We start from the raw sequence: 24244 nt of genomic DNA, 5'->3' as shown, positions 1-24244 counted from the left end.
GTCGCACTCCTGCTTGATTGGCTAAGGGGGCTGCCCTTGCCAGGACAGCCACCCTGCTGTGTGATTGACAGCCAGGCTCTATGAATGGGGGAAAACTGCATAAAAGCAGGTCTCTGGGACTGGAAAGACAGTCGCCACTGGAACGAAAGAACCAACGAGTAACTGAACCACCCGGTGAAGCCCTGCTGCAGGTCCGAATCTCTGAATCCGACGACAGAAGATCCTCCAGGAAACTTCTTCCCTTGAGCTGGTGGGACCAACAAGTTTGTCCAAACTGCAAGCCAGGATCCCTCCTCTGGTCGAATTCACTGTACAGAGCTAGAGTGGGCCGGATGGCCAGGAAGGTCGGACCCTGCTTGGGTTTTAAGGAGCGCACCTTTTATTTGTTGTTTTGCTCTGCTGCTGGGATATTCCCTGGGTGGCGCAGGACCCTCCAGTCTTCCTACTTCGTCGCTTCAGGAACGGTGAGCCTGCAGGAACCACCAGGAACGTCCGCCGCAGCTACAGCTCCCTCTCTGTTTCAAGGTACTGTGCAAATCCGGTTGCTTGTTTCGTTCAACCGCGGTAAAAGTGTTTTAAATCTTTTGCCAATCCGAGGGCTTGTCCTTCTCTTCGAACTAACTTTTCTACCAACCAACCTCGTCCGGAATCTGTGCCACGAACATTACCGCAAACTACCCTGAACTGTGTGATCTTGAGCAAAAGACTTTTTTATTTTTTTATTTAAAATGATAGTTTATATATAAACTTTTCATTTGAATTCTCATATACATTTCATTAGTTTACGTTTAAGAAAGGTCCAGACAACAAGACAAAAACAAGAAGAACACTTCAGTTTAGATTATATTCTAAAAAGTCAATCAAGAATTGAACAATTGTGAAGATTAGTTTTTTGTTTTTGCCTTCAAGCAGCTTAAGCCATCTGTTATCTCCTTCCTCTTGTTGCTGGGCGATGTTAAATGCTCCCCCGTAAAGGGCTCTCTTGGCAGATAATTCGGGACATACCATGACTAGATGTTTAAGGGATTCTATGGCATCTATGCCCTTGCAGTATCGGCAGAATTGTTCATCTTTTGGTATTTTGCGAATGTGAGCTAGTCTTTGTCGCGTCGGGAGAATGTTGAAACGAAGTTTCATGAATACTGTCTGGACAGTGGGGTCAGGAAAAAGTGTGAGATACTGGGGCAGTTCATTCAGAGCTCGTGTATCAAATGATGAAAGTAAATTCATGTTGTACCTCGTTTTGTCTTCTGATGTTTTCTGCCAATCATTACGTTGCAGTTTAACCTTTGCACGTTGTGGTAGTTTGATAAGCATTTCAACCGTAATGTCTTCTTTTGTCATGGCCAGGAAGAGTCGTGACTTCCACTGTTTCAGCACTGTATTATTCATCGCCTGAGGGATTTCCTGTAGGATTTGTAAAGCAGGTGTTTCTTCTCCATTTATGATTTTTCGTAGGAAATCTAGCTGTTTCCAGAGAACTAATGAGGCGAGTGATTGCAATGCTACTTCAAAGCGAAAGACTTTTGACCCATTGACTTTGGCCCTAAGCCTTTTCTAGCTGATCTCCACACTGTAGTCTCTCTTGTTCAATTGCCCCGAGTACTTACCTGTTGGTTTGACTAATTTTAGGATAACTATCTTTCCCTCAATTTTAAATTGCTGGAGTGCCATTTTGCTCCCACTTAGATTTGTGAGCTTAACTTGTCTGGAATTTAAGGGAAGTGGTGTGGTGTATTTATGATTGTGATTTTTAACTTGTTTATAATAGTGAAATGTTATACAACTGTTGAGTAAATAAGGAACAAGTTAATTACCTGTAACTGTTGTTCTCCAGCATGGGTCTGGCATGGATTCACATGCTCATGAATATTCCCCGTCAGGCTGGGAATCCTCGGTAAAGAAAAAATCAGTATCAGTTTCGTTTCTGATCTGTCTTTCGTAGTAGTAACCAATCACTGATCTCTGCGTCATACTGACCACAGCCAATGACTGCCCTCTACCTAAGCCCCGCCTCTGGCAGCCATCTTCAGATTTGGTAGCACGTGAAGTGGCAGTATGACGAAGTGAAGAGCCGCAGAGGGGTAGGCGGGAGGGTTCGCATGTGAATCCATGCCAGACCCATGCTGGAGAACAACAGTTACAGGTAAGTAACTTGTTCCTTCTCCAGCATGGGGTCTGGCATGGATTCACATGCTCATGAATATAAGAATAAATAGCAGTACACACATGCACAACTACGGGGGGTGGCAAAAGGCTCAACATTAAGCAATACAAAAAACTCAACATTAAGCATCTCTTACCTTAAGTGAACAGGTTGCGCAGCACTGCTTGGCCGACCCTGGACTCCTCCCTGGAATCCCGATCGACGCAGTAGAATCTCGTGAAGGTGCGTGTCGACCTCCACGTAGCAGCCCTGCAGATGTCCAGCAGGGGCACACCAGATAACAACGCCGTAGTAGCAGCGATCGCTCTGGTCGAATGGGCTCTCGGACGGCCTGGCAGCGGTCGGTTAGCCAACCGGTGACAGTGCATGATGCAGCCGGAGAGCCATCTGGAAATAGAAGACTTCGAGAGAGCCTTCCCTTGATTCACAGGTCCAAAGTTCACAAACAGCTGTGATGTCCTCCGGAAACTCTTTGTGCGGTCCACGTAGAACTTCAGCGCTCTAGCCACATCCAGCGAGTGCAAAGTCCTCTCGGCCGGCGACGAAGGAGACAGGAAGAAAACAGGTAACACCAAGGGCTCGTTAAAATGGAAGTCCGACGGCACCCTGGGCATAAAAGAGGGGTGCATCCTAAGCACCACCCTCGAGGCATGGAAAGTCAAGTACGGCGCTTTGGAGGATAGGGCCTGGATCTCTCCCACTCGTCGTGCGGAGGTAATGGCCACCAGGAACGCAGTCTTCCACGACACAAACTTCATCGGTGCGGAGTGCATCGGCTCGAATGGGGGCCCCATGAGCCTGGTCAGCACCACGTTAAGCTCCCACGCCAGGGTCGGGGCCTTCACCGGCGGGAACGACCAGAACAGTCCTTTCATAAACTCTTTACCAGTCGATGGGACCACAGGGACGTCCGTCCTGTGGTTCTGGTATATCTGGAGATCGCCGCCATATGAATCTTAATGGAGGCATGGGCTAGCCCAGCCTTTGCCAGCGATAGAAGGTACGGCAGCACTTGAGGGGCCGTAATCCGTAGGGGGTTGATCTTCTGTGCTCGGCACCAGATAGAGAACCTCTTCCACTTATGACCGTAGCATTTGAGAGTCGAGGACGCCCTGGCCTTTGCAAGAACCTCTCTGCAATCGGCCGGTATATCGTAGCCTCCAAACTCTAGCGCTGCAGGAGCCAAGCCTGCAGGTTCAGCGACGCCGGGTCGTGGTAGAAGATGGCGCCTCCTTCTCTGGAGAGAAGGTCCGCGTCCGCCGACAGCTTGATGGGAGGGGACGTTGACAAGTCCAGAAGGCCCGGGAACCAGATCTGCCTTGGCCACGCCGGTGCGAAGAGGAACATCCTGCACCGGGACCTCTTGAGCTGGCTGATGAGTCGCAGCAGCAACGGCAACGGCGGGAACGCATACAGGTATAGGCCGTCCCAGGGGAACGAGAATGCATCGCCCATGCTTCTCAGCTGGGGAAACCTGCTGGCGAACCTCTTGCACTTCGAGTTCGTTGCTGTTGCGAACAGGTCGATTTGGGGTTTGCCCCATTGTCGGAAGAGTTGATCCACCTAATCCTGGCGCAGTTCCCACTCGTGACACGCGCGCAGCTCCCTGCTGAGCGAGTCGGCTATGGTGTTTCTTTCTCCTGCCAGGTGGAAGGGAACCAGGAACATCCCCTGGGCGACCGCCCAGTGCCACAGATCCTGTGCCTCCTTTGATAGGGCTGGGGATCTGGTGCCTCCCTGCTTCCGTATGTAAAACATTGTCGTGGTGTTGTCCGTGAAGATCCACACCACCTTGCCCTTGGACGGGAGGAACGATTTGAGAGCCCAGAACATGGCTCGGAGTTCCAGGATGTTGATGTGCAGGAGCCTCTCCTCCGGGAGCCAGAGGCCTCTTGCGTGGAGATCTCCGGTGTGGGCGCCCCAACCTTCCAGGGAGGCGTCCGTCGTCACCATCTCCTGGTACGCCGGCGTCTGAAAGTCCTTGCCCGCCGTGAGGTGCGCTCGAACGCCCCACCACTGGATCGCCCGCCGGAACACCTCATTGAGGGGGACCCTGTCTTCGAAGGTGCCCGTCACCTCCATCCAACGGGCGTCGAGAAATTCTTGAATAGGGCGCATCCGTAGTCTGCAGAGGCGCACCAGGTAGATGCAAGAGGACATCATCCCCAGGAGGGACTTGATGGACCTCACCCTGGCCACGTCCGTGGCTAGCAGGCGCTGCACTTTGCCTAGAATGGTCTTCGTCCGTTTTTCCGACGGGGCCGCCAGGCGCCTCACTGTATCGAGCTTCGCTCCCAGAAACAGGGCCACCTGCGACGGCACCAGGTGGGACTTTGGGTAGTTTATGGCGAATCCCAGGTCTGTGAGGAGCTGGACGGTCCTCGCAGTGTGTTCGACGGCGAGTTCCCTCGTCCTTGAGCGGATGAGCAAGTCGTCCAGGTAGGGGTAGACGTGAATCCCCTGCAGGCGCAGCCACTGGTGCTAGGCACTTGGTAAAGACCCTGGGGGCCGACTTCAATCCGAACGGCACTGCTCTGAATTGGTAGTGGCGTCCCTGGACGACGAACCTGAGGAACTTTCGGTGACTTTTGAGGATGGGAACGTGGAAGTATGCATCCTCCAGGTCCAACGACGATAGAAAGTCGCCTTCCTCCAGCTGTCCCAGTACGTGCTGGAGGGTGACCATTCTGAACTTTTGTGATCTGATGTATTTGTTCAAACGACGAAGGTCCAGGATGGGGCGCCAGCCGCCCGTCTTCTTCCTGACGAGGAAGTACCTTGAGTACACCCCGGAGCCTCTTCGGGACAAGCTCGATGGTGCCTTTCCTGAGCATCGCCCGTACTTCCAACAGCAGTTGCGGGACGTGATTTTCCTTCCTGGCCACAGGTGGAACGTGTTGGCACTTCTTCAGGAATTCGATAGTGTCTCCTCTTGCGATGGTATCCAGCACCCAACAGTCGGTGGAGATGGACTTCCACACGCCGACGAAATTCGTCAGCTGGCCTCCCACCGGGGTGCTTCGGTGGGGGCCCGAGACCACGGCCGGTTCAGTCCTGCTTGGAGGTGGTGGCCTTGCCGCCCTGGCCACCTTGCCGACGGTGACGAGGCGCTCCCTGCTTGCCGCGACCCCTGTAGGCCTCCTGAGACGAGGAGCGTGCCGCCTGGCGGTAGGACGACGAGCCACCGCTGGATCCCTTGGAGGCACCCGGTCTGCCTCCGGAGCTCCGAAAGGGCCGTCGTTGCTGAAGGGCTCCTAGGGCGCGGGCCGTCTCCGTGTCTGTTTTTATGGCTTGGAGGGATTCGTCCACCGCCTTCCCGAACAAGTTGCTGCCGTCGAACGGCATGTCCAACACCCTGGTCTGGACGTCCTGACAGAAGTCGGTCGCCCGGAGCCAACCCCGTTGTCGTAGGCAAACACTGTTGCCCAGCTGGCGGAACCGGGTATCGGCAATATCGGTTGCCACCGTTATGGCGTGGTCCGACGCCACCTCGCCCTCATGCAGTATTTCCAGGGCCTTGGACCTCTTGTCGTCCGGCAGGAAGTCCAATATGGGGGCCAGCTTAAACCAGAGCTCCCTGTCGTAACGGGCCACGATCGCCTGGGCGTTGACCGCTTTGATCGTCGTCGCCGCCGACGAAATGACCCGCCGCCCCATGGCGTCCAACTTCTTTCCCTCGCCGTCCGGCGGGGAATTCGACGTTGAGGCTCCTGACCCCGCCGCTTTCTTCTTCGCCGCCGCCGAGACGACCGAGTCTGGCGTTGGCTGGGCCCTGAGGCACAGGGGAGCGGTTTCGGGGACCCGGTACTTCTTCTCGTACCGGTCCCGTTTGGCTGGTGCCGTGGAGGGGTTTTTGAGAACCGACAGGCCCTCCTCCCAGATGTCATCGATTAGGGGCACTGCGATGACCGTCTTCCTCTTGGCCTCCCAGCGCTGATAGAGGAAACCTTCCTTTTTCTGCTCCTCCGGGCAGAGCTGGAACAATTCGGACGCCCTGGCGATCATGGCGTGGAATGAGCCAATCTCGTCGGGCGGCGAGGCCCGTGCGACGGGAGACCCGTTCCGTCGTCGTCGCCCTCAGAACCCGTCGTCGAGCCCAACGCACCGTCATCTCCCGACTCATGGGAGGATGAGGAGGGAACTGTAGGCCTCATGGGGGCGAGCGGCGGAGAGGGTTGGGTCCTGAGTCGTTTGTTCTGAGGACTTCCCGACGGGCCAGGTTGCGGGTCCTCCGGCCTGGGCCGTGGGAATCTCGTCCTTATCTCAGAGCATAAGGACTGGATGGCAGACAAAATGGCCGCCGAGCCATCCTGAGGCCTAGGATCCGGCTGCGCCGGAAGGGAAGGCCGCTCTGCCTCACCATTGTCGTCTTCCTCGGTTATCTCCCAAGGATCTTCCTGACGGGATCGAACTTTCTCGAATTGGACTTCGAGGTTCCTCACGGCCTCTGTCAGTTCCTCCTCCGAGGCGGACTCCGAGCTCGAGGAGGGCACCGTGGCCCCCCTCGCTTCTTCCATCATGGCGGCCACGACGATGGGCTGAAAAGAGGATTCCCTCCTTGGTCGCAGGGAAACTCTAGTCCCAGAGGCAGTCTCCGCTGGCGGTGTCTCTGCCGGCTTGGCGAGAGTCGCCGCGGTAGCCTCGATAGAGGCCTTCGCCTGCTGGGTAGGGGCCTTCACCACCTTAGGTGCGTCCCGGGCCTTCTCCTTCGGGGAGGGGCGACGTCTCGCTCCCACTCTTCCGAGATCGGATGGGGCTTCTCCCGAAGCTTACCCGGGGTCTCAGACTTTCTCGTCCCCGAACCGGAGCGTTGGCTCGTGGTTGACAGTGCCGGGGAAGGGGCGCCCTGCTTGGCGACCAAAGAGCCCGGCCTTTCGGCACTCCCGGAGCAAGCGGACTTGCGGCGCTTGGCCTGGTGTTGGGCCCCCGTCGCCGGGGCGCCCGCACAGGACTTAGAAGCCCGCTCAGACCCTTTCTTCTTCTCACCCGTCGAGCCCTTCTCCAACCAGCTTGCGAGACGGGATCGACGGTCACTCATGGTCCGCTCCAACAAGTTCTTGCAGAACTGGCAGTCCTTCTCTACATGAGTCTTGTCCCCATGAAGACAGTAGAGGCATCGGAAATGTTCGTCTTCCTTAAACACATTCTGCAGCCCGCATCCAGGGCAGCTGCGAAACAGCTTGGGTCCGGGCGACGAACTCGCATCCTGGGCCATCTCGAAGTAGGCCGCTAATCTTCTGGAATCCTCCAAGAAGTTGATTCGACGAAATCTTCACCCTTGAGGGGCGTAGGAAAATCCTGCAACGGGTAGCCGTTAACGGGAGTAGAAACGGTGGAGCTTGAGGCTCGATTAACCGAAAAAAATGTGAAAATTCACCTGAAAAAGCGTGAAACACGCAGTAAAAGCTCGAGAGCTAAGCACGAGGACTCCCAACACTTGAACGTGCGGTAAAAATCTGAAGATGGCTGCCAGAGGCGGGGTTTAGGCAGAGGGCAGTCATTGGCTGTGGTCAGTATGACGCAGAGATCAGTGATTGGTTACTACTAAGAAAGACAGATCAGAAACGAAACTGATACTGATTTTTTCTTTACCGAGGATTCCCAGCCTGACGACGGGGAATATTCATGAGCATGTGAATCCATGCCAGACCCCATGCTGGAGAAATATATTTTTTTTTTTACTTAGAAACCTTGAGTCAGTGTTTGCCTGAATCATAGTAATTGCTGTCCTTTGTGTACTATTTGATACTGCTCACTTACTCTTGAGATGAGTCTGGCTGCTCTGCTACTGCTACCACTTTAACTGTGTAGTACAGGCTTGTACCAAAGGTGAAATTGTACTGCACTTGTAGTCTTAATTGTGTGTGGTGTCCCCAAAGGGTACTGCATATAATTCTGCCTAACATCAAGCCTGGCCCCATTTTGGCGAGCCATAGTTGTGTCAGATCCACCTTAGTGTCAAGGGCATCCAATTTAGTGTCTAGTTTCCCTATACCTTCCTTGAGGTGCACAGGAGGATTTCCCTCATGTTCAGACCCATGCCCTCTGCTGCACCTTTGGACCCCCCACAGGGGGCAGTATGCTCCTCCGGAATCTTGGTTTTTTCCTAGCCTACTGCTCATCAAAGGCCAGAGTGTGCTGGCCTTTGTCACCTTCCACCATCCTGGTGCTCCGGCTCACTCCCAGGGTCAATCCAGCAGCCCCTCGAGGTGCCCCTCGCCCCACCGGCACCCACTGTTCTGTGCCAGTCAGGTGTATATGTGCACAGCGGGGTACCAAAGGTCAAGGTAACTCCAGGAACTCTGTGCAAAGTGGGCCCCCACCCCTAAGCACCCCCTCAGCCTGAGCTTCCACCTCCTCTTAGCCCCAGTCAGAGGGCCTCCTGTAGTTGCCCCTTCTCTTCTCTTCTCAGGCCCACAGCTCTCTTGTAAAACGGCCAGGCTCCAGCCCTTCTACACCTTGCTGTGGTCATTCTCCAACTATAACTCTAGCCATCTATTTAGATACAGGACGCTCACACATCATACAATGCTCCTTATACTATCCTATCTAGTATACCTGGCCTCCTCACTCGCCCCATGGGAACGTCACACCATGTCGCCTCTTATAGCAACCACAACACAACAATCCACTACACAATGTAACATAGCTGACAGAAACCTAAGACTACGAGCAAGACTACCCAGAATCTTTGATCCACTCATCAAATACGAAACTAACACCATTCGAGCCAAAAAGGAACCCACTCGCAAACCATTCACCCATAACTATATTAAGTACAACAACTACCAAACAAACAAAGAAACAAATGCCACTCCTAATGCTGCAATAAATACTGCTACACACCCTAACCACACACCTAAATTCAAAGGAGCCTTAATAAACGCTAGATCCTTAGTCGCCCAGGCCATAGAAATATCTGAAGTTATCTTGACAGAAGACGACGACTTCCTAGCCATTACAGAAACTTGGCTGCATGAGGCATCAGGCCCAGCACTATCCCTAGCTGTGCCCATCAATTATACTATCCTCAGATCGGATAGGTGCGGAGCTCGAGGTGGCGGACTAGCCATCATCGTCAAAACTAAACTCGAGATGAGACTCACCCCCTCACCAACCATTGAATCTTGTGAGATAATGTCCACCAAGACACCCACAGCTAACTCACAAACTCTTAACCTTCACTTGATATACAGACCTCCAGGTCCTATCAAGAATTTCATAGAAGACTCAACTACCATCCTATCAGAAAACCTTAAAGATACTACTCAATCAATACTACTAGGTGACCTCAATATTGGCTTTAATGATATCAACGACTTACAAGCCACAGCAGCTTCCAACACCCTAACAGAACTGGGTTACACACAAAGAGTGCTTGAGCCCACCCATATCAAAGGGAGAACCCTTGATTGGATTGCTGACCACAACTGCAATATAGCCACTCTCACCATCTCACCCCAAATCTGGTCAGATCACCATCTAATTTCATTCTCCTTGGACACTACCACCCCCAAACTGCAACAACCGTGTGCACCTCCTGCACTTACCAGAAACAAAAAAAACATGACATTAGACAAACTACTCCCCGGCATCATGCCCACTTTGGACGCTCTACCTGACAACCTTAACCCTAACAGCCTACTGGAAGAATTTAACAACATCATGAACAAAACCCTTGACGACATCGCACCACTCAAGCTCAGAAACAGCAAGCCAAAGAGCCACCTGAACAACTGGTTCTCCCCTCTCTTAAAAAATCTGAGATTAGAAAAAAGGAAATGGGAAAATACGTGGAAAACTAACCCCAGTCCAGAAAATAAACTGAAACTAGTTAACATCTCTTCTCATTATAAAAAAGAAATCATCCTAGCTAAACAAGAGACCTACAATAACAGAATCACACAAGCCAAATCAAGTACAAAAGAACTGTTCGCCATACTCAGAGAACTGGAAAACCCAATAACACCTCAAGATAACTGTCTTAAAGATAAAAAGTGGTGCTCTGAAATCCAGCAAGCCCTCTCTAACAAAGTCCGAAACCTCCAAAAGAAAATAGAACTAAAACGCGAGACCCTAGCACCCAATATATTACCGCCTATAAAGACACTTCCTAACTTCAAACCCACTACGCAATTCCACTTCTCCAAAGTCTCCATACTAGAAGTAGAGAAAGCAATACTCGGTCTAAAACCGTCCAACTGCAAAGGAGACTTATGTCCAGCACAACTCATCAAAGATGCTGCACGAGATCTAGCACCATTTATCACTAAGTTAATTAATGCCTCCTTTACCACAGGCATTATCCCCAGTAACTTAAAAGAGTCCTGGGTGCTCCCACTTTTAAAAAAGGCTACTCTAGACCCCACTATACCCACTAATTATAGACCTATTACTACGGTTCCGTTCCTTTTGAAGATACTGGACAAGGTGGCATATATCCAAATCCAGAACTTCCTGGAACAAAACCAACTATTAGGCTCCCGACAATCGGGCTTCCGCCCTCTTCACGGCACAGAAACTGCACTGATTGACCTGAAAGCCCAAATAGACAAAGTACGAGATTCTGGAAAACTAGCACTCCTCCTGCTACTAGACCTATCGGCCGCTTTTGATTTAGTGGACCATAAAGTCCTATGTAACCACCTAGATTCAGCAGCACACTTCTCCACTGAGGCTATAGCATGGATACAATCCTTCCTTAGTGACCGCACCATGAGGGTTTTCTCACCTACAGCAGCTGCAGACCCCATCCCTATTACCTGCGGTGTGCCACAGGGATCATTCGTTTCACCAACGCTATATAACATATTCACTAAGCCCCTGTTTGATGATTTGGACCATCTGGGTATCACGTATACTAACTATGCTGACGATACCCAGATCCTCCTCCCACTCACAGGGGTTTACGAAAAAGATCTAGCTATGGTGAACAAAATATACAGCATCGTTCAGGCATGGATGGCAACCCATGGCCTATGCCTGAACGATGATAAAACTGAGCTTCTTATCCTAGGCACCGCACCCCTCATCAATAAACTAAGCACAAATTACTCTTCCTTTATCATAGATGGGAACTGCATACAAGTTGCAAAAGAAGTTAAAACATTAGGGATCTACCTTGATTCTACCTTATCATTCTCCAAACAGGTAAACTCCCTAGCTTCCTCAACAGCCTACACATGTAAGCTCATTAGAGCAGGGAAACAATTCCTCTCCCAGCACAGTTGTCCAACACTAGCCAGAGCCCTTATCTCTAAACTAGATTATTGTAACGCACTATACATAGGAGCCACTAAATCCATCATCAACAAAATCCAGATACAGCAAAATAAGGCCCTCCGAGCGGCATTGAACATCCCCAGGAGAGAACACATTACAGCAATAAGAAGGAAACACAAATGGCTCTCCACCCATGAGAAAATCAGACTCAAAACTGCATCTCTCACACACAAATCTCTACATAACAAAGCCCCTCAATACCTAAAGGACAGATTCACCAGATCACACCCCACAAGACAAACCAGACTTGCCTACACCAATCGCCTACAAGTACCACGCTTTAAACTGACCACCATAGGCGGAGCTAGCTTCCCAGTCAAAGCTGCTCAATTGTGGAACGAATTACCCACTACCGCAAGGCTAGAACACTCTTTTTCCAAATTCAGGCAAATTGTAATTAACTGGCTAACGACAGTAACTGCTAATTGAATCTATGATAATGCTTACGCCCGTTTGCTACACAGCATCTGCACCATACGATTGTAAACTTGTATTGTAAACTTGCACCTGTAACTGGTAATTTCTGTAACTTGTAACTGTAACCTGTAACTTATGCTCTAAGCTGTACATATTCTTACTTTCTGCGCCCTTATACCCCAGGGTCCGGTGCGCATAATAAATACTAAACAAACAAAATAAACAAACCACTCACCACTGACTTCTCCCTGGCAGCGTGTTTGCTCCCAGCACCCAATGAGGCCACTGTCCAGTCTTCACTCCTGCCTCCCTGTCCCGGAGCCACAGCACACACCGATACCACTGGGCGGGTAAAACTTATTACAGCCCCACCTTCCTTATGGTCCTATGAGGGCCTCCTAGGAGTTCGCTCCCCTCATGCTCCGGATGCCGCCTCCTCCACCACTGCCGGTTCCTTATGACAGTGGGCCAGGCAACAGCGGGACGTCCAATCCCGCCTCTTACAGTTTGTCATGGTGCACTTCAGTAGCCCTTCTCCCTGTGGCTGCCGGGTATGGTCTGCTTCACAAGTGCCCCCGCCTTGCTGCGCTCAGTCAGCTGCCTTGCGGGCCACCAAGCGCTCGAGCTGCCTCCCCTGTCCACCGCCATCAGTCCTGGCACAGGTGCCCAACAAGGATAGCATGCTCAGACCTCCTCCTCTTTCCGGGCCGTCTGCAGTGCTGTGAGTGTCTGCCGTTGGCGGGGCTGGGATGTCAGGTATTCGCACCTTCCTACCACCGCCACTGCTGAAGCATGGAATCCTCCGTTCCAAGCGGGCTGAAAGTTGTTTTGCAGCCATTACGGGCCAGGTGCACCGCCCACCCGATATCTTTTTTGTTTGGTGACACGAGGGGTAGCGTCATTTTAATTTTTACCCTGCTTAATCGAACGTTCCTGCTATTTCTGTGCACGTAGAAACATATTGTCCAGGAACAGCACTTCACTCTTTGGTACATCTCTTTTCCACTTGAATGTGATTGCAATTTTTGGATAAACATTTATGTACAATTAGTGTTTCCTTCGTTAATGAAAGTGTGAATAAAGGAATATAAAGCAAAAGTTGGTGTATGATATTTTCAGTCAGTCTCCACCACGTTTGCGAGTACGATTTAAAGCAGGCCCTTCAGCAAAGAAAGCATCCATTAACTTGCAGCAGTATTTTGGTACATACCTGATGTAACCTACTGGCGTGTTTCACTGAGCTGGGAGAGGAAGGTGATACACCCAGGGTATCCGATTTTGAACCACCTATAATTTGAAGAAAATATGGATTTTAGTAAAATTAACACATCCATAGCATATTTACATAGGGGCATAAACCAATTATGACTTCGATTTTAAATGTCCTCCATTCTATTCAACAGAAATACTGGGCCTTTGGGGGATTTTATTACCCATTTCGAGTCATAACACACCATTTAAGCAGATTAAACCCAAATCTACTGTTGATTATTTGGTGATTTAGCACACAAGACTATACGTCCACATGCATTGGTAACATTTTGACGAGCCATGTACTGTACTTCTATGCATCTAAATTAACACTACTAATCACTGACAAAACCTACCAAACCAGAAAAGGCAATGAGGGCTTTGTTAAACACAGACTGCTTCTTCCTCCATATAAATATAGAGCGTTTCCAAGTCAACAAAATAGTCTGTTACAATTATAAAGGGGCTGCTCCTGACCTTACCCGTATACAATAAAATGAATCTCTGAAGCAGTGAGTTCAAGACTGGACTACTGTAATAGTTTGTTGTTAAGCTTGACAAATAAATCAAAGATCTACAGAAGGTCATCACACGTAGAACCCAAAGGCCACGTTCTGCAAGTCCTCCACTTGTTTCCAATAGGAGACACAAAGTGAAAACCTCTGTAGGTTACTTGGGGTTGGACAGCAATAAAAACAAGTCATCCATCATCAAAAATTCAAATCTCTATACTCTTCTATCCACAGCAAACTAGTTCCATGCAAGGTCATAAGAGCAAGCCAGGCAGATGCCCAACGTAAGCTGGAACCAATTCAAGGGATACCCTGCCTTTTAGATCCCTGATCAGAACACATTTTCTGCAGTATGCAACAGAGTCAGGAACCCAGACTCTCTCTCTGAGCATAGGGAGCTGTAACTGAGAAAGCCAGCTTACCTGGGCCTTTGTGTCAGAGCAGCGTGCTTACCACAGGCAGTGAAAGGTGGGAGTCCCCACCTCACCAGTACATATCAGACAACCCACAAGGATGGAAACTACTTCAGTGATTGGCACTTCTTGGAGGAACTTGGAGTGCCTGGTGTGCTGAGGACTCTCACCACACTGTTGGTCTGCTGTGTATCCAGTTAATCTACTTTGCTGCTTGCATTTGAATTACTACGTGCGGTTCGTATTAGAACACCTACATGCTCACAAACTTCACGGACCCGCTGACTCACAGAGTCTGTTTACTTGCTTTATTGTTGGACACACCCCCTCCTGCCTGCGCTCAGCCCTCAAAACCACACAGAGGAGCAGAGCGTGGCAGAGGGAGGTTGAGTGTCTAGTGTCCGATGGATCAGGCCATGCTCCTCAGGAGCGCGAAACACCGGTCCGTGAGCAACTCAAGAACCCGTCTTCAACCACAGCCCCCACCAAGTAGCACTTCCTTTAACTTTCTGGAAGGGGCTCCTCAAGCAAGGGCGGGGAGTAAAAACATTGATTCTTCATACATTGGTTCCAATTTACTCACCCAGCCCTGCCCTCACTGTCCGTGGCATGCTTGTCTAGTTCTGGTAGCAAAAGAACTTCAAACTCACTTCGAGCGTACACGTCTTGTGATGCTTTCTCGGACACGGGGTCTCCGCCCCATACCTTTATGCCTTTGCCTGTTTTGGATAACTACTACCTTGTACAAAACTGTACCTAACTTGGTTGCGGGAGCTACACCTACAAACAGCTTGACGGCTCATCACTTACCCCCTGACTTGACTGCAAACATGGCAAGTGCTATTTCAGGTCCATTTCTCCATTTGCAAGAGGAAATCACAACGGATGCAACATGGATGCAGCAAGTTGGTCCACTTACGGAAGGCAGGGCTATCGTTGCCCTGATGTCTGCGCCTGAAGGCCTCTTACGATCGAGGCTCAGGTCCACACATCATCAGATGCTTTCAGCGACTGCTCCCCGAGTCTCCAATTGTTGACAGAGAGTCCTGAACATACAGGGGAGTCTTGTATTGGCGCCTACCCTGGCAGTGCTCGACGCCAACCCATCTATTCATTCCCCCCAACCCCTGAGGTTGGGCCCCCCGGCTGAAGACTCTGTGGTTGCTAGGGTTACATTGGGTTTGTCAGAGAGAGGGGAGTGTGAGGACCTCCTTCCTTTAATAAAAGATGCTATTACCCATCCGCCTAGGAACCCACGATCAAACCTTTGTAAAGGGACCAGAGATTCAGTGGTTGAACGCCCGAACTCCTTGCATAGACCTTCTAAACTGACACAATATCCTTGCATCTATCAGACTGCATAATCGGGGTACTATGACGAGCACCACAGTCTTATCTATGTTTGCAAAAAAAACTGCTGTATCTGTGCCCGGTACACTTGTGGGGGACGTATCAGAGACAGAGATTTTAGAAGGCGTTGACTCATGGGGCTAGCCCCCAAAAGACGTGCAGGACCCAGAGGGGGACAACGCTGCGGAGCCAACTGTGATCATTCCCTTTAACGTCAAGGCCTTACACCCGGGCTCCAAGCCAAAGCAAGCACTCTCTCTACTGCTTCAAAAAGGACCTTTCAAGTGTTTGTAACCTGCGCTGTCTCTAGCTACAGGAAACAATGGTTTGCTTGCGGTATCCGTGCACATGAGAGAGGAACTTCAGATGGGTGCTTTAAAGGAGCTGGCTCCCCCATTACCTTACGCAACGGCTACTGGCTGGTGTCCCCCTGGTGGTACCATCGGAGGGCGATTTCATTTTAGAATTAAGGGTGCCGGGGTCAGCCGGGGCCTGCATGCCACCATACTCGTACCAGCAGCGGCCTGGGGAAGAAGTGAGCCCTCTGGCTAACCCGGCGGCCATAGGTCCCGTTCAGTCTCCTGGCTGTCCTGTGCAAATCAACCCACGTGCATTTAAAGCTGCCCAGCCTTCGGAGCCACTCCAGGCCAACCCGCTTAACCGCAAAGACAAATTGGATCTCTTTTCCATCATGTTGACACTTACCATAGCTCTTGCTCCGGTCACTAAATTATACAAACAAGTTAGCGATACCTTAAACGAACACACCACTCTTAGCTATGACTCACTCCAAGCTAATCTTTCTGCACGGTTTTATTACGGGTATTGAACCCCAGGTTTGAATTCGAGTAGTACAGGGGTCTCTCCCAGCGTGGCTTCCCAAACTGTTCACACTGCCAGCCCTATTTCCACAAGGTATACTCATGCAAGAAATGCATTTCTCCCTGTTGACTTAAGGACAACCAAGATCCCTCAGGCATAAATAATAAATATGCCCATTGGCCTATTAGCTCCTCAAAACGTAGTGAACAGGCCATGTATTTCAACTGACATGGCATTACAGAGCATAACAATGGACGAGGAAGGGGCTGGGGAGAACCAGGCTCTTCCTATTTTTTGTCATCAAAAACAGGGGACTATAAAAAAGACTGACAGAAGCAACAGCAACGAAATTCCAATTGGCCCAGAAAAAGGTCTTACTCCAACCTCATAACGAGGGGAGGAGCACTCTAAAACATGCCCCAAGAAAGGTCTCCCCAATTTCAAGAGGAAGAATGTTCAGGGGAGTCCTGGACAAGGTGGTGGACTTTCAGGGGCATCCTTCTAGTGCCTCTCCCGGTAAGATCTTGTTCAGTCCCAAGCATTGATGGACCTTTCAACTTATTTGATCGAGGAAACGCCTGCTAGCAGAGTTGATGATGGGATCCCTGAGCCTCAACCCATTAACAATGGAGCCAGTGTGGCACCCCATATTTGAGTTCATGGATGAAAAGTGGAAACGACTAAGAACACGGGCTCCAGTTGCTGTAAAAGATCAGGTAACTACAAACCATCTAGCATCTCAGCCTAAAAGCCTTGATCAATGTGGAACGTCAAAATAGGGCGGATCGTGAGAGACGCAAAGATCTTAGAGGGAATCGCCCAGACAACACTCGACCAAGACTGAAGCAGGTTAACCCTTTGAATCGCTCATTGAAATTGGAAAGGGTTCTGGACTGTAACAACAGTCTTATATCAAACTGGCAAGTGGTTCTAGAATTATTTCACTCAATACCGAACCTTCATCAGTTATTTTCAGCTGACATCCAACTCATTGAATTCTACGATGACAGACGTCTGGACTCAGTGTTCATTCCCATTTTGTCACCAGTAGTTAAAAACATGCTGCTGGACTCTATAGAAAGTTTCTTACTATTGGTGTTTGACTTATCACACTCTACTAGGGCCGACCAGATTCTGTTCCAGCCGTCACAAAGTGTACCTGTCTTCAAGGCTGCTGCTTGCAATGATTTAATTAAACCCCGGAGGAACAACTAGCTACTTGTTTCCAAGTCTTTCCGTCTATTTCAGGACCCTTTGAACGTGGGAAGGGTTCCGTCAGGGCCTAAATTGAAAATAAATGTGATCTTTCAGGCAAACTCTTCGATTCGCCAAGTGGGAAACGCCCTACCCCCCCCCCCCCCCCCCCCCAAAAAAAGAACCAGCGAAAAGGTCGAACCATCCTACTTCAGACTGGTCTTGGCTGGCAAATGCATTGGCTCTTCAACCCTCATCTTAGCAACCCAGCCGTGAAATTACAAACCAACGACGGGAACTTAAAGCAGTTTTTTCTTCATCTCACCTTGCTTGCTTCAAATTAGTTTCCTGGAACACTAGGGGGTTTGCTCATTTATCAAGACCCAGTGAAATCAACCTGGGTGAGTACGATCTAATCAATTTACAGGAGACGTGGCTGAGGAAGTTACCAACGTTGGACGGCTTTGAGTGGACCATCGTTCCGGCTGTGAAAGGAGACCTTGGACGTCCCTCGCCGGGTTTACTCACAGCGATGAAACTGGGCAGCCGTTTGAAGCTACTGAAATCAGCCTCTTTGAATTTCCTAATACAAGAGGCTGTGATCGGATGGGAATCTGATCCTTCGATGGTTGGAAGCGGAACACCTAGTAAGATTTCAATCATAAATGTGTATTGGAACCCAACATTGATTTCCAACGACTCATTTATAGCTCAGATCTCCACACATTTGGACAAAGCATATATTAATCAGGAGTCAACTTATATTATCATCTGAAGATATCACAACATTCCTGATCTTGTGCAACTAAAACAGGATCAAACATGGAACTACGATGATCCAAGGCACGTGAGACGGGAAATGTCCAACTCACTGATTGGCTCCAGAGCAATGCATCTTCTAATCAGAAACATCATAGGGGTTGTTCCCGCTCAGTCGACATGACAAAATATGGGCTCCACCTCCATACTGGACTATATTTATGTGTCTGCCTACTTCCTTTCTCTATACTTTTTGGGTGATTAAAAACACCCCAGAGTGATCACAATCTCCTCCTATTGGAATGGCGAACATGCGGCTCTACTGTTCAGGATTACACGCCTATAATGGTGGACACATGCAATAAGGGTCTACGTCTCAGGATGTGATTGGAAAAAAATCAGAGCTCTAACCTTCGACTTTGAGAAAACTGCATCTATGGTCGAATACTCACCTTTGTTGGAGGAGTTCAGCTACATCCCTAAAACTAAAAGTCCTCTGGCCAAGGCTCGTAATCACGTCTTCAGTCCAGTTTTGGTGGCGAAGAGAAGACTAGTTAGAAAATTGAGGTGAGTTGCAAAGAAATCTTATCTACCTAAGGATTTTAGCCAAGCTAGGTTGGCTCAACTTAGTTATAAAAACTGGCTCCGTACGTCAAAATATCAAACATATCAGAATGATGCGGAGTCCATGTTGAAAGCCTTAGCTGATAAAGATCCGAGAACTTTTTGGTCCCTAATTAAAATGGATGAGTCCTCTTCAAAAGTTGATCAATTAAACCCTGGAGGAGACCTGGACTGACCATTATGACAGGCTCTACACTTCGACCACAGCTATAGTGGTCGTTGAGGGCTACTTTAAGAACTTTGGTCCATTGGCTACGAACACTACCGAAATTGTAGATCGAATTAAGAAGCTAAAGACCTCTCGAGCAGTAATGCTCAGGGAATATCCAGAAGACTGGGCTATTTGCAAAGCCATTTTGTTTGGGCAAATTGCCACATGTCATCAAGTGCCTAGTTCATGGAGGAGAGCAATAGTGGTGCCAATACACAGGTGATCGTAATGATCCAATGAACTATCGCTCTCCTCGATGTCATTGGCAAATTGTACGGCCCGATTCTCTTGGACCACTTCCATGCCTGGTGACGGTCCACTGATAGTCACAACCCCTTTCAATCTGGTTTCGTGAAGGGTTTGTGCTCGGCTGTCAACATCCCTCTGCTGCAAATTCTGAAGGAAATCTCACGGAGACGAAAAACCAAAATCTACACATGGTTTTCACGGATTTGGTCCAGGCTTTTGACCAGGTAGACGGAGGTCTGCTCTGGTCAAAAATGAAGAAGAACTGTCCCATGGCTATCGTGGAACCCATTAAGGCCATGCATTCAGACACCTCTCAGAGTTAGACTAAGCCAAGCCGGGCTTGAGTCTAAAGAAATCAAGACCTTATGAAACAGGGGTGCCCAATGGCTCTGGCTCTCTAACTTTTTCCTGGAAGATATGCCGATGCCTTTCAGTTCACAAGATCCATTCCACCCAAGGTGGGTGGCTCTCATTTAGCTCGACTGTTATTTGCCGATGATGTAGTACTCATCGATCAGACTGCAGTGGGCCTACAGAGGCAACTCGATGCCCTTCAAAATTACATCGCCCAAAACGGGCTCGAGATTAACAAAGGGAAAAGCCATGAGTTTTGGTCTATCTGTTAAATCTAAGAACCGCCCTACATGGCACATTGGTGGCGAGAAGATTGAACATGTAAAATCCTTCAAATATTTAGGTGTTTGGCTAAGTAATTTAAGATCTGAAGCTCCCATGTTATCCGACATTTTTGAAAAAATGAAAACACTAACTAGCCGGGCTTGCGCAATATATAGAACATTTTTTTTTTTTTTTTGTATCCTTCCTGATCGATTCTACAAGGCAAAAGTCATTCAAGCTGTAACCTGTGGAGCCGACGCTATGTTTAACATCTCTGAGCCTTTGTGGACCTGTCTCGAGGTTTTTTTTTGGAAACTGGTGCTGGGTGTTCCACAAAGCTACTCTGATTGTTATTCTTCGTAGAGAATTGAGCCTCCCATCCTTGAGGTGTACCGTCACCTGCAACAGATTGGCTTCTTTTGGCAAATGCTCCGCTACTTTGAGACTGCCAATTTTGGATTTGATATATAACAAAATGACAAAGAGATAATCCATCTCTGCGGGGTTTGTCCCTGGATAGGACAACATGCTTGGACGACATTGGGAGTTGTTTGGAACAACTGGCAGCAAACCCTATGTGAGTCAACGTAAAGTTAAAAATCTATGACTGGATCCAAACTATGGAAGCCGCCGGTGGCTACCGATTGGTAGCGCACTTGCCTTCAGAAGGTTGGAAACTGAACATTGTCTGCCCGTATTTGAAACAATTTCCAGATAAAAGAAAAGAATCGGAGACCAGTTTCTGCAAGCTCACCTGAACCTATATCCCACAAAAGAGATCCAGACAACCCGGGGTCTGTCTAAAGGAAACCATTGCCGGTTTTGTAGTAACACTACTGAGATCGAAACCCTCGTTCACATCGTGACGGGGTGTCCTAGTCAGAGTGATCTACGTACTAAATATTTCAGACCTCTTTTTTTGAATTCATAATCCCTGATCCCTTGGTTTGGTGGAATTTGTTTTTTTAAAAACTTTATTGATGGTGGTACACGTCGCTTCATCAACATAGTATTCCATACAATTCAGTAATTTAGTTGGCAAATATCCAAACACAGTAAAACATGTAAAGTCTACACAGCCGTTTCATTTCCGGGTCCAGCCGGACTGCCACCAGCCGACCCCATTTCACAAAAGTATACTCTGAACGGAGCACAAATGTCTTTCGGTTTGCTAGACCTCGGGAGTGATATTACGTACTGCTCCTCACATTCATTGACATATGACAATTCTTTGAGAAAGTGATCGATACGTGGCGCGTGTGTACTCTTCCATCTCTGTAGTATACATTTTTTTGCCACTATGCATGCCACATTAAATAATCGTCTGGTCACTTCCGAAATCTTCCCAATGTCCCCAAATAGGTATTTCTGGGGTGTTAGGTCTGCTGGGACGTGTGTAATTTCTGCTAGGATGTACGCTACTTCTCCCCAGAACCGGAGTATGGGCGGGCAGTTCCAGTACATGTGGAAAGAGTCGGCACAGTCACTCCCGCATTTCTGGCAGCTGTCCGGTCCGTCTTGTGTAAATTTAGCTATCTTCTCGGGTGTATAGTTTAACTTATTTAATACCTTAAATTGGATCAGGCAGAGGCCTGCATTAATGGAGACACTTTTGGTTAAATCACAATATCTTTCCCACGCTTTGTCCGATATGGTAGTTCCCAGATCAGTTTCCCAGGAAGTTTTAATCTTGTTTGTCGTTGGCATGTTTGCCTGTACCACTGCATAGAGTCCAGAGACACTAACTCATGCCTCGCGGCTTTGTCCACACAGGCAGGGGGTGTGGGGGAGGCTCGTCGGGGAATAGAGGCCATCTGGCCTTAAAGGCCATTCGCATCATATGATATTGTAGTATTTTCAGCTGATCCCTCCCCATCCCAACCTTAAATTCCTCCAATGTTATGAATTTGCCATTGGGGTAGATATCTTTAATTTTGAACTCCCCCTCTGTGTACCAAGTTTTCCGGACATCCGGGTCATAAAATGGTGCTATGCCGGGGAAGTTCCAGAAGGGTGCTTCCGAGTAATAAGGAGTTTCTAGTTGGAGCCTGCGGTAGAGTCTAGACCAAGCATGTACTGTTGTGCTGACCGGGTCGAATGGGCAGTCGTCTTTATGTTTAATTTTAAAAATTATGGAGTGCCGGTCGGTTGGGCGTGCTGAGTGTTTCTCAATACAAATGTGAGGTGAGGTATTCAGTTCATCATACCAGAATTTAACAAACTGAGCCTGCGCCACCAGGTAGTAGAGCTCAAAGTCTGGGGCTGCTATGCCCCCTTTATTGTATGGCTCCACCATTTTTTCCCACTTCATTCTAGCCGTTACCCCACCCCAAACAAACTCTACCGCCAATGATCGGAGGGCTGTGAAAAACTGTGCACCCGGCCATATCGGTATGTTGGTGAATATATATAGTATTTTTGGTAGAATTATCATTTTCAGTATGGCCACTCGGCCAATAAATGAGATAGGGAGTTTTGTCCATAAACGAAGTTTGGTGGATATGCTACTCAATAGGTGTTCGTGATTGTCAGCGTACAGGGAGGCTTTGTCTCCGGACACAATAATTCCCAAATATCTTATTTTAGTGGGGGACCATTGCAGACCCTGTGTGTTATTTGCGCATCATGTGGCGGGGGTCAGAGGGAAGATCTCAGATTTGTTGGTCTTGTAGCCTGAGTATTCGGCAAACTCGTGTATGGTTTCGATCGCCGGACCCAGATGTATATCTGGTTCACGGATGTACAGTAATGTATCATCTGCATATAGGGATATTGATTGGGTGAGGCCTGCCATTGTTATGCCCCTCTATCCCTGGTGTTCCCTGATGGCTGCTGCGGCTGGTTCCATTGTAAGGGCAAACAGTATGGGGGAAAGGGACATCCCTGTCGCATGCCCCTACCCAACCCAAACCAGTCGGACAGCGTGTGGTTAGTCAGCATCCTGGCTCCATGGTCAGAGTACAACAGACCGACACATTTCAGAAAGTATGGGCCAATCCCAAATTTCTCAAGCACTTTAAACAAGTATAACCAGGATACTGAATCAAACGCTTTTTCAGCATCGAGCGATACAGCTACCGCCTGGTCTTCAGTTTTTATCTGGGCCATGACCCCAAACAGTCTCCTAAGGTTTAGGGCCGTCGATTTGGTGGGAAAAAGCCACACTGATCTGGATGTACTAATGTGGGCATATGCGATAGGAGTCTCGTGGCCAGGATTTTAGCGTCACAATTTATCAGGGACAAGGGTCGGTAAGAGGACATCTCATTGGGTGGTCGCCTAGGTTTCAGCAGCACTGTTATTATGGCTTCTCTCATTGATGGTGGCAGGGTTCCCACCTCTATAGCTTCCTCCCACACTGACAACAGCATCGGGGTCAATTCCTCATTTAGTTCCTTATATAATTCTGCTCCTAATCCGTCCGAGCCCGGTGCCTTGCCGTTGGTCAATGACTTGATCGCCTCAGCGACCTCGTCAGTGGTCAGGGGCTGGTTGAGCGCGAGTTTATGTTCTACGGGCAACTTCGGGAGAGCAATATTATCGAGGTACTTTTGTACGTCCTCGGCTGATTTCGAATCATGATTGGAATAGAGGTCTGAATAGAACCGGGTAAACTCCTTGTTTATCCCATCTTCACTCGTGGCCACTGTGCCGTCGCCGGCTAGTATGCTGGAGATTGCCATGTGCTGTCTCTCAGCTTTAAGTAGGTTAGCTAGGGTACGGCCTGCCCTATTCCACTCACCATACCTGTGTGCTCTATGTGGGGTGACATGTAGAGCAGTTCCGTAGTTGCTAGTTTATTGAATTCCGATAGGCTAAGGTTGATGCCCGAGAGGGTTTGGTTATCATGTGTAACTGTAACTCGCTTCCAGGTTGCTCAGGTGTTTTTCCGTCTCCGCCAGCTCTACCCTGACTGTCTTCAGCATACCTGAGGACTTAAAAATCAATATTCCTCTCACCCAAACCTTAAAGGTTTCCCAAAGGGTGTAATTCCTATCCACTGAGCCCCTGTTGGTGTCGAAGGAGTGCTCCACCTCTGCACCGGCCCACAATATTTACTCAGGGGTCTTTATCTTGACTAGGTCTCCAACCCTGAATATGCTTTTCCTTTCCCTTCTTCTCAAACGTTTCCTTGATCCTTGTTAATATCATAAAAGGGTCAACTGATGTGGAAACCAACTTCCATATGCTGCCTAACTTCATTATTCAACCACTTGGGTCTCTCAGTCTTTTCTCCCTCATTTCTTCAAATCGTGTTCGCGCGACTGGGTGAATCCTTACCCAGTATGAGCTTACCACGTCATCTAACTCTTCCTGCAAATCTAATTTGCAGTTTATGGACAGTCGATGGTATTCTTTATCATCCCGTTAAAGA

General features: G+C 49.0%; 1 protein-coding gene across 3 annotated transcripts in view; it reads right to left on the bottom strand.

The window, feature by feature from the left end:
- TUT7 (terminal uridylyl transferase 7) overlaps positions 1–24244 on the bottom strand; it is a 2420963-nt gene that overhangs the window by 138303 nt on the left and 2258416 nt on the right. For all 3 annotated transcript variants that reach the window (XM_069625717.1, XM_069625718.1, XM_069625719.1), the window contains one exon: positions 13077–13153. In XM_069625717.1, the coding sequence (XP_069481818.1) occupies positions 13077–13153 (77 nt within the window). The remainder of the gene's footprint in view (positions 1–13076; positions 13154–24244) is intronic.

This window comes from Ambystoma mexicanum, chromosome 6p (genome assembly GCF_040938575.1).
Source record: "Ambystoma mexicanum isolate Mex_15411 chromosome 6p, UKY_AmexF1_1, whole genome shotgun sequence".
NCBI classification, from domain to species: Eukaryota; Metazoa; Chordata; class Amphibia; order Caudata; family Ambystomatidae; genus Ambystoma; species Ambystoma mexicanum.
Note: the sequence above shows the minus strand (reverse complement) of the source record. Positions and strands in the feature narration are given on the sequence as shown.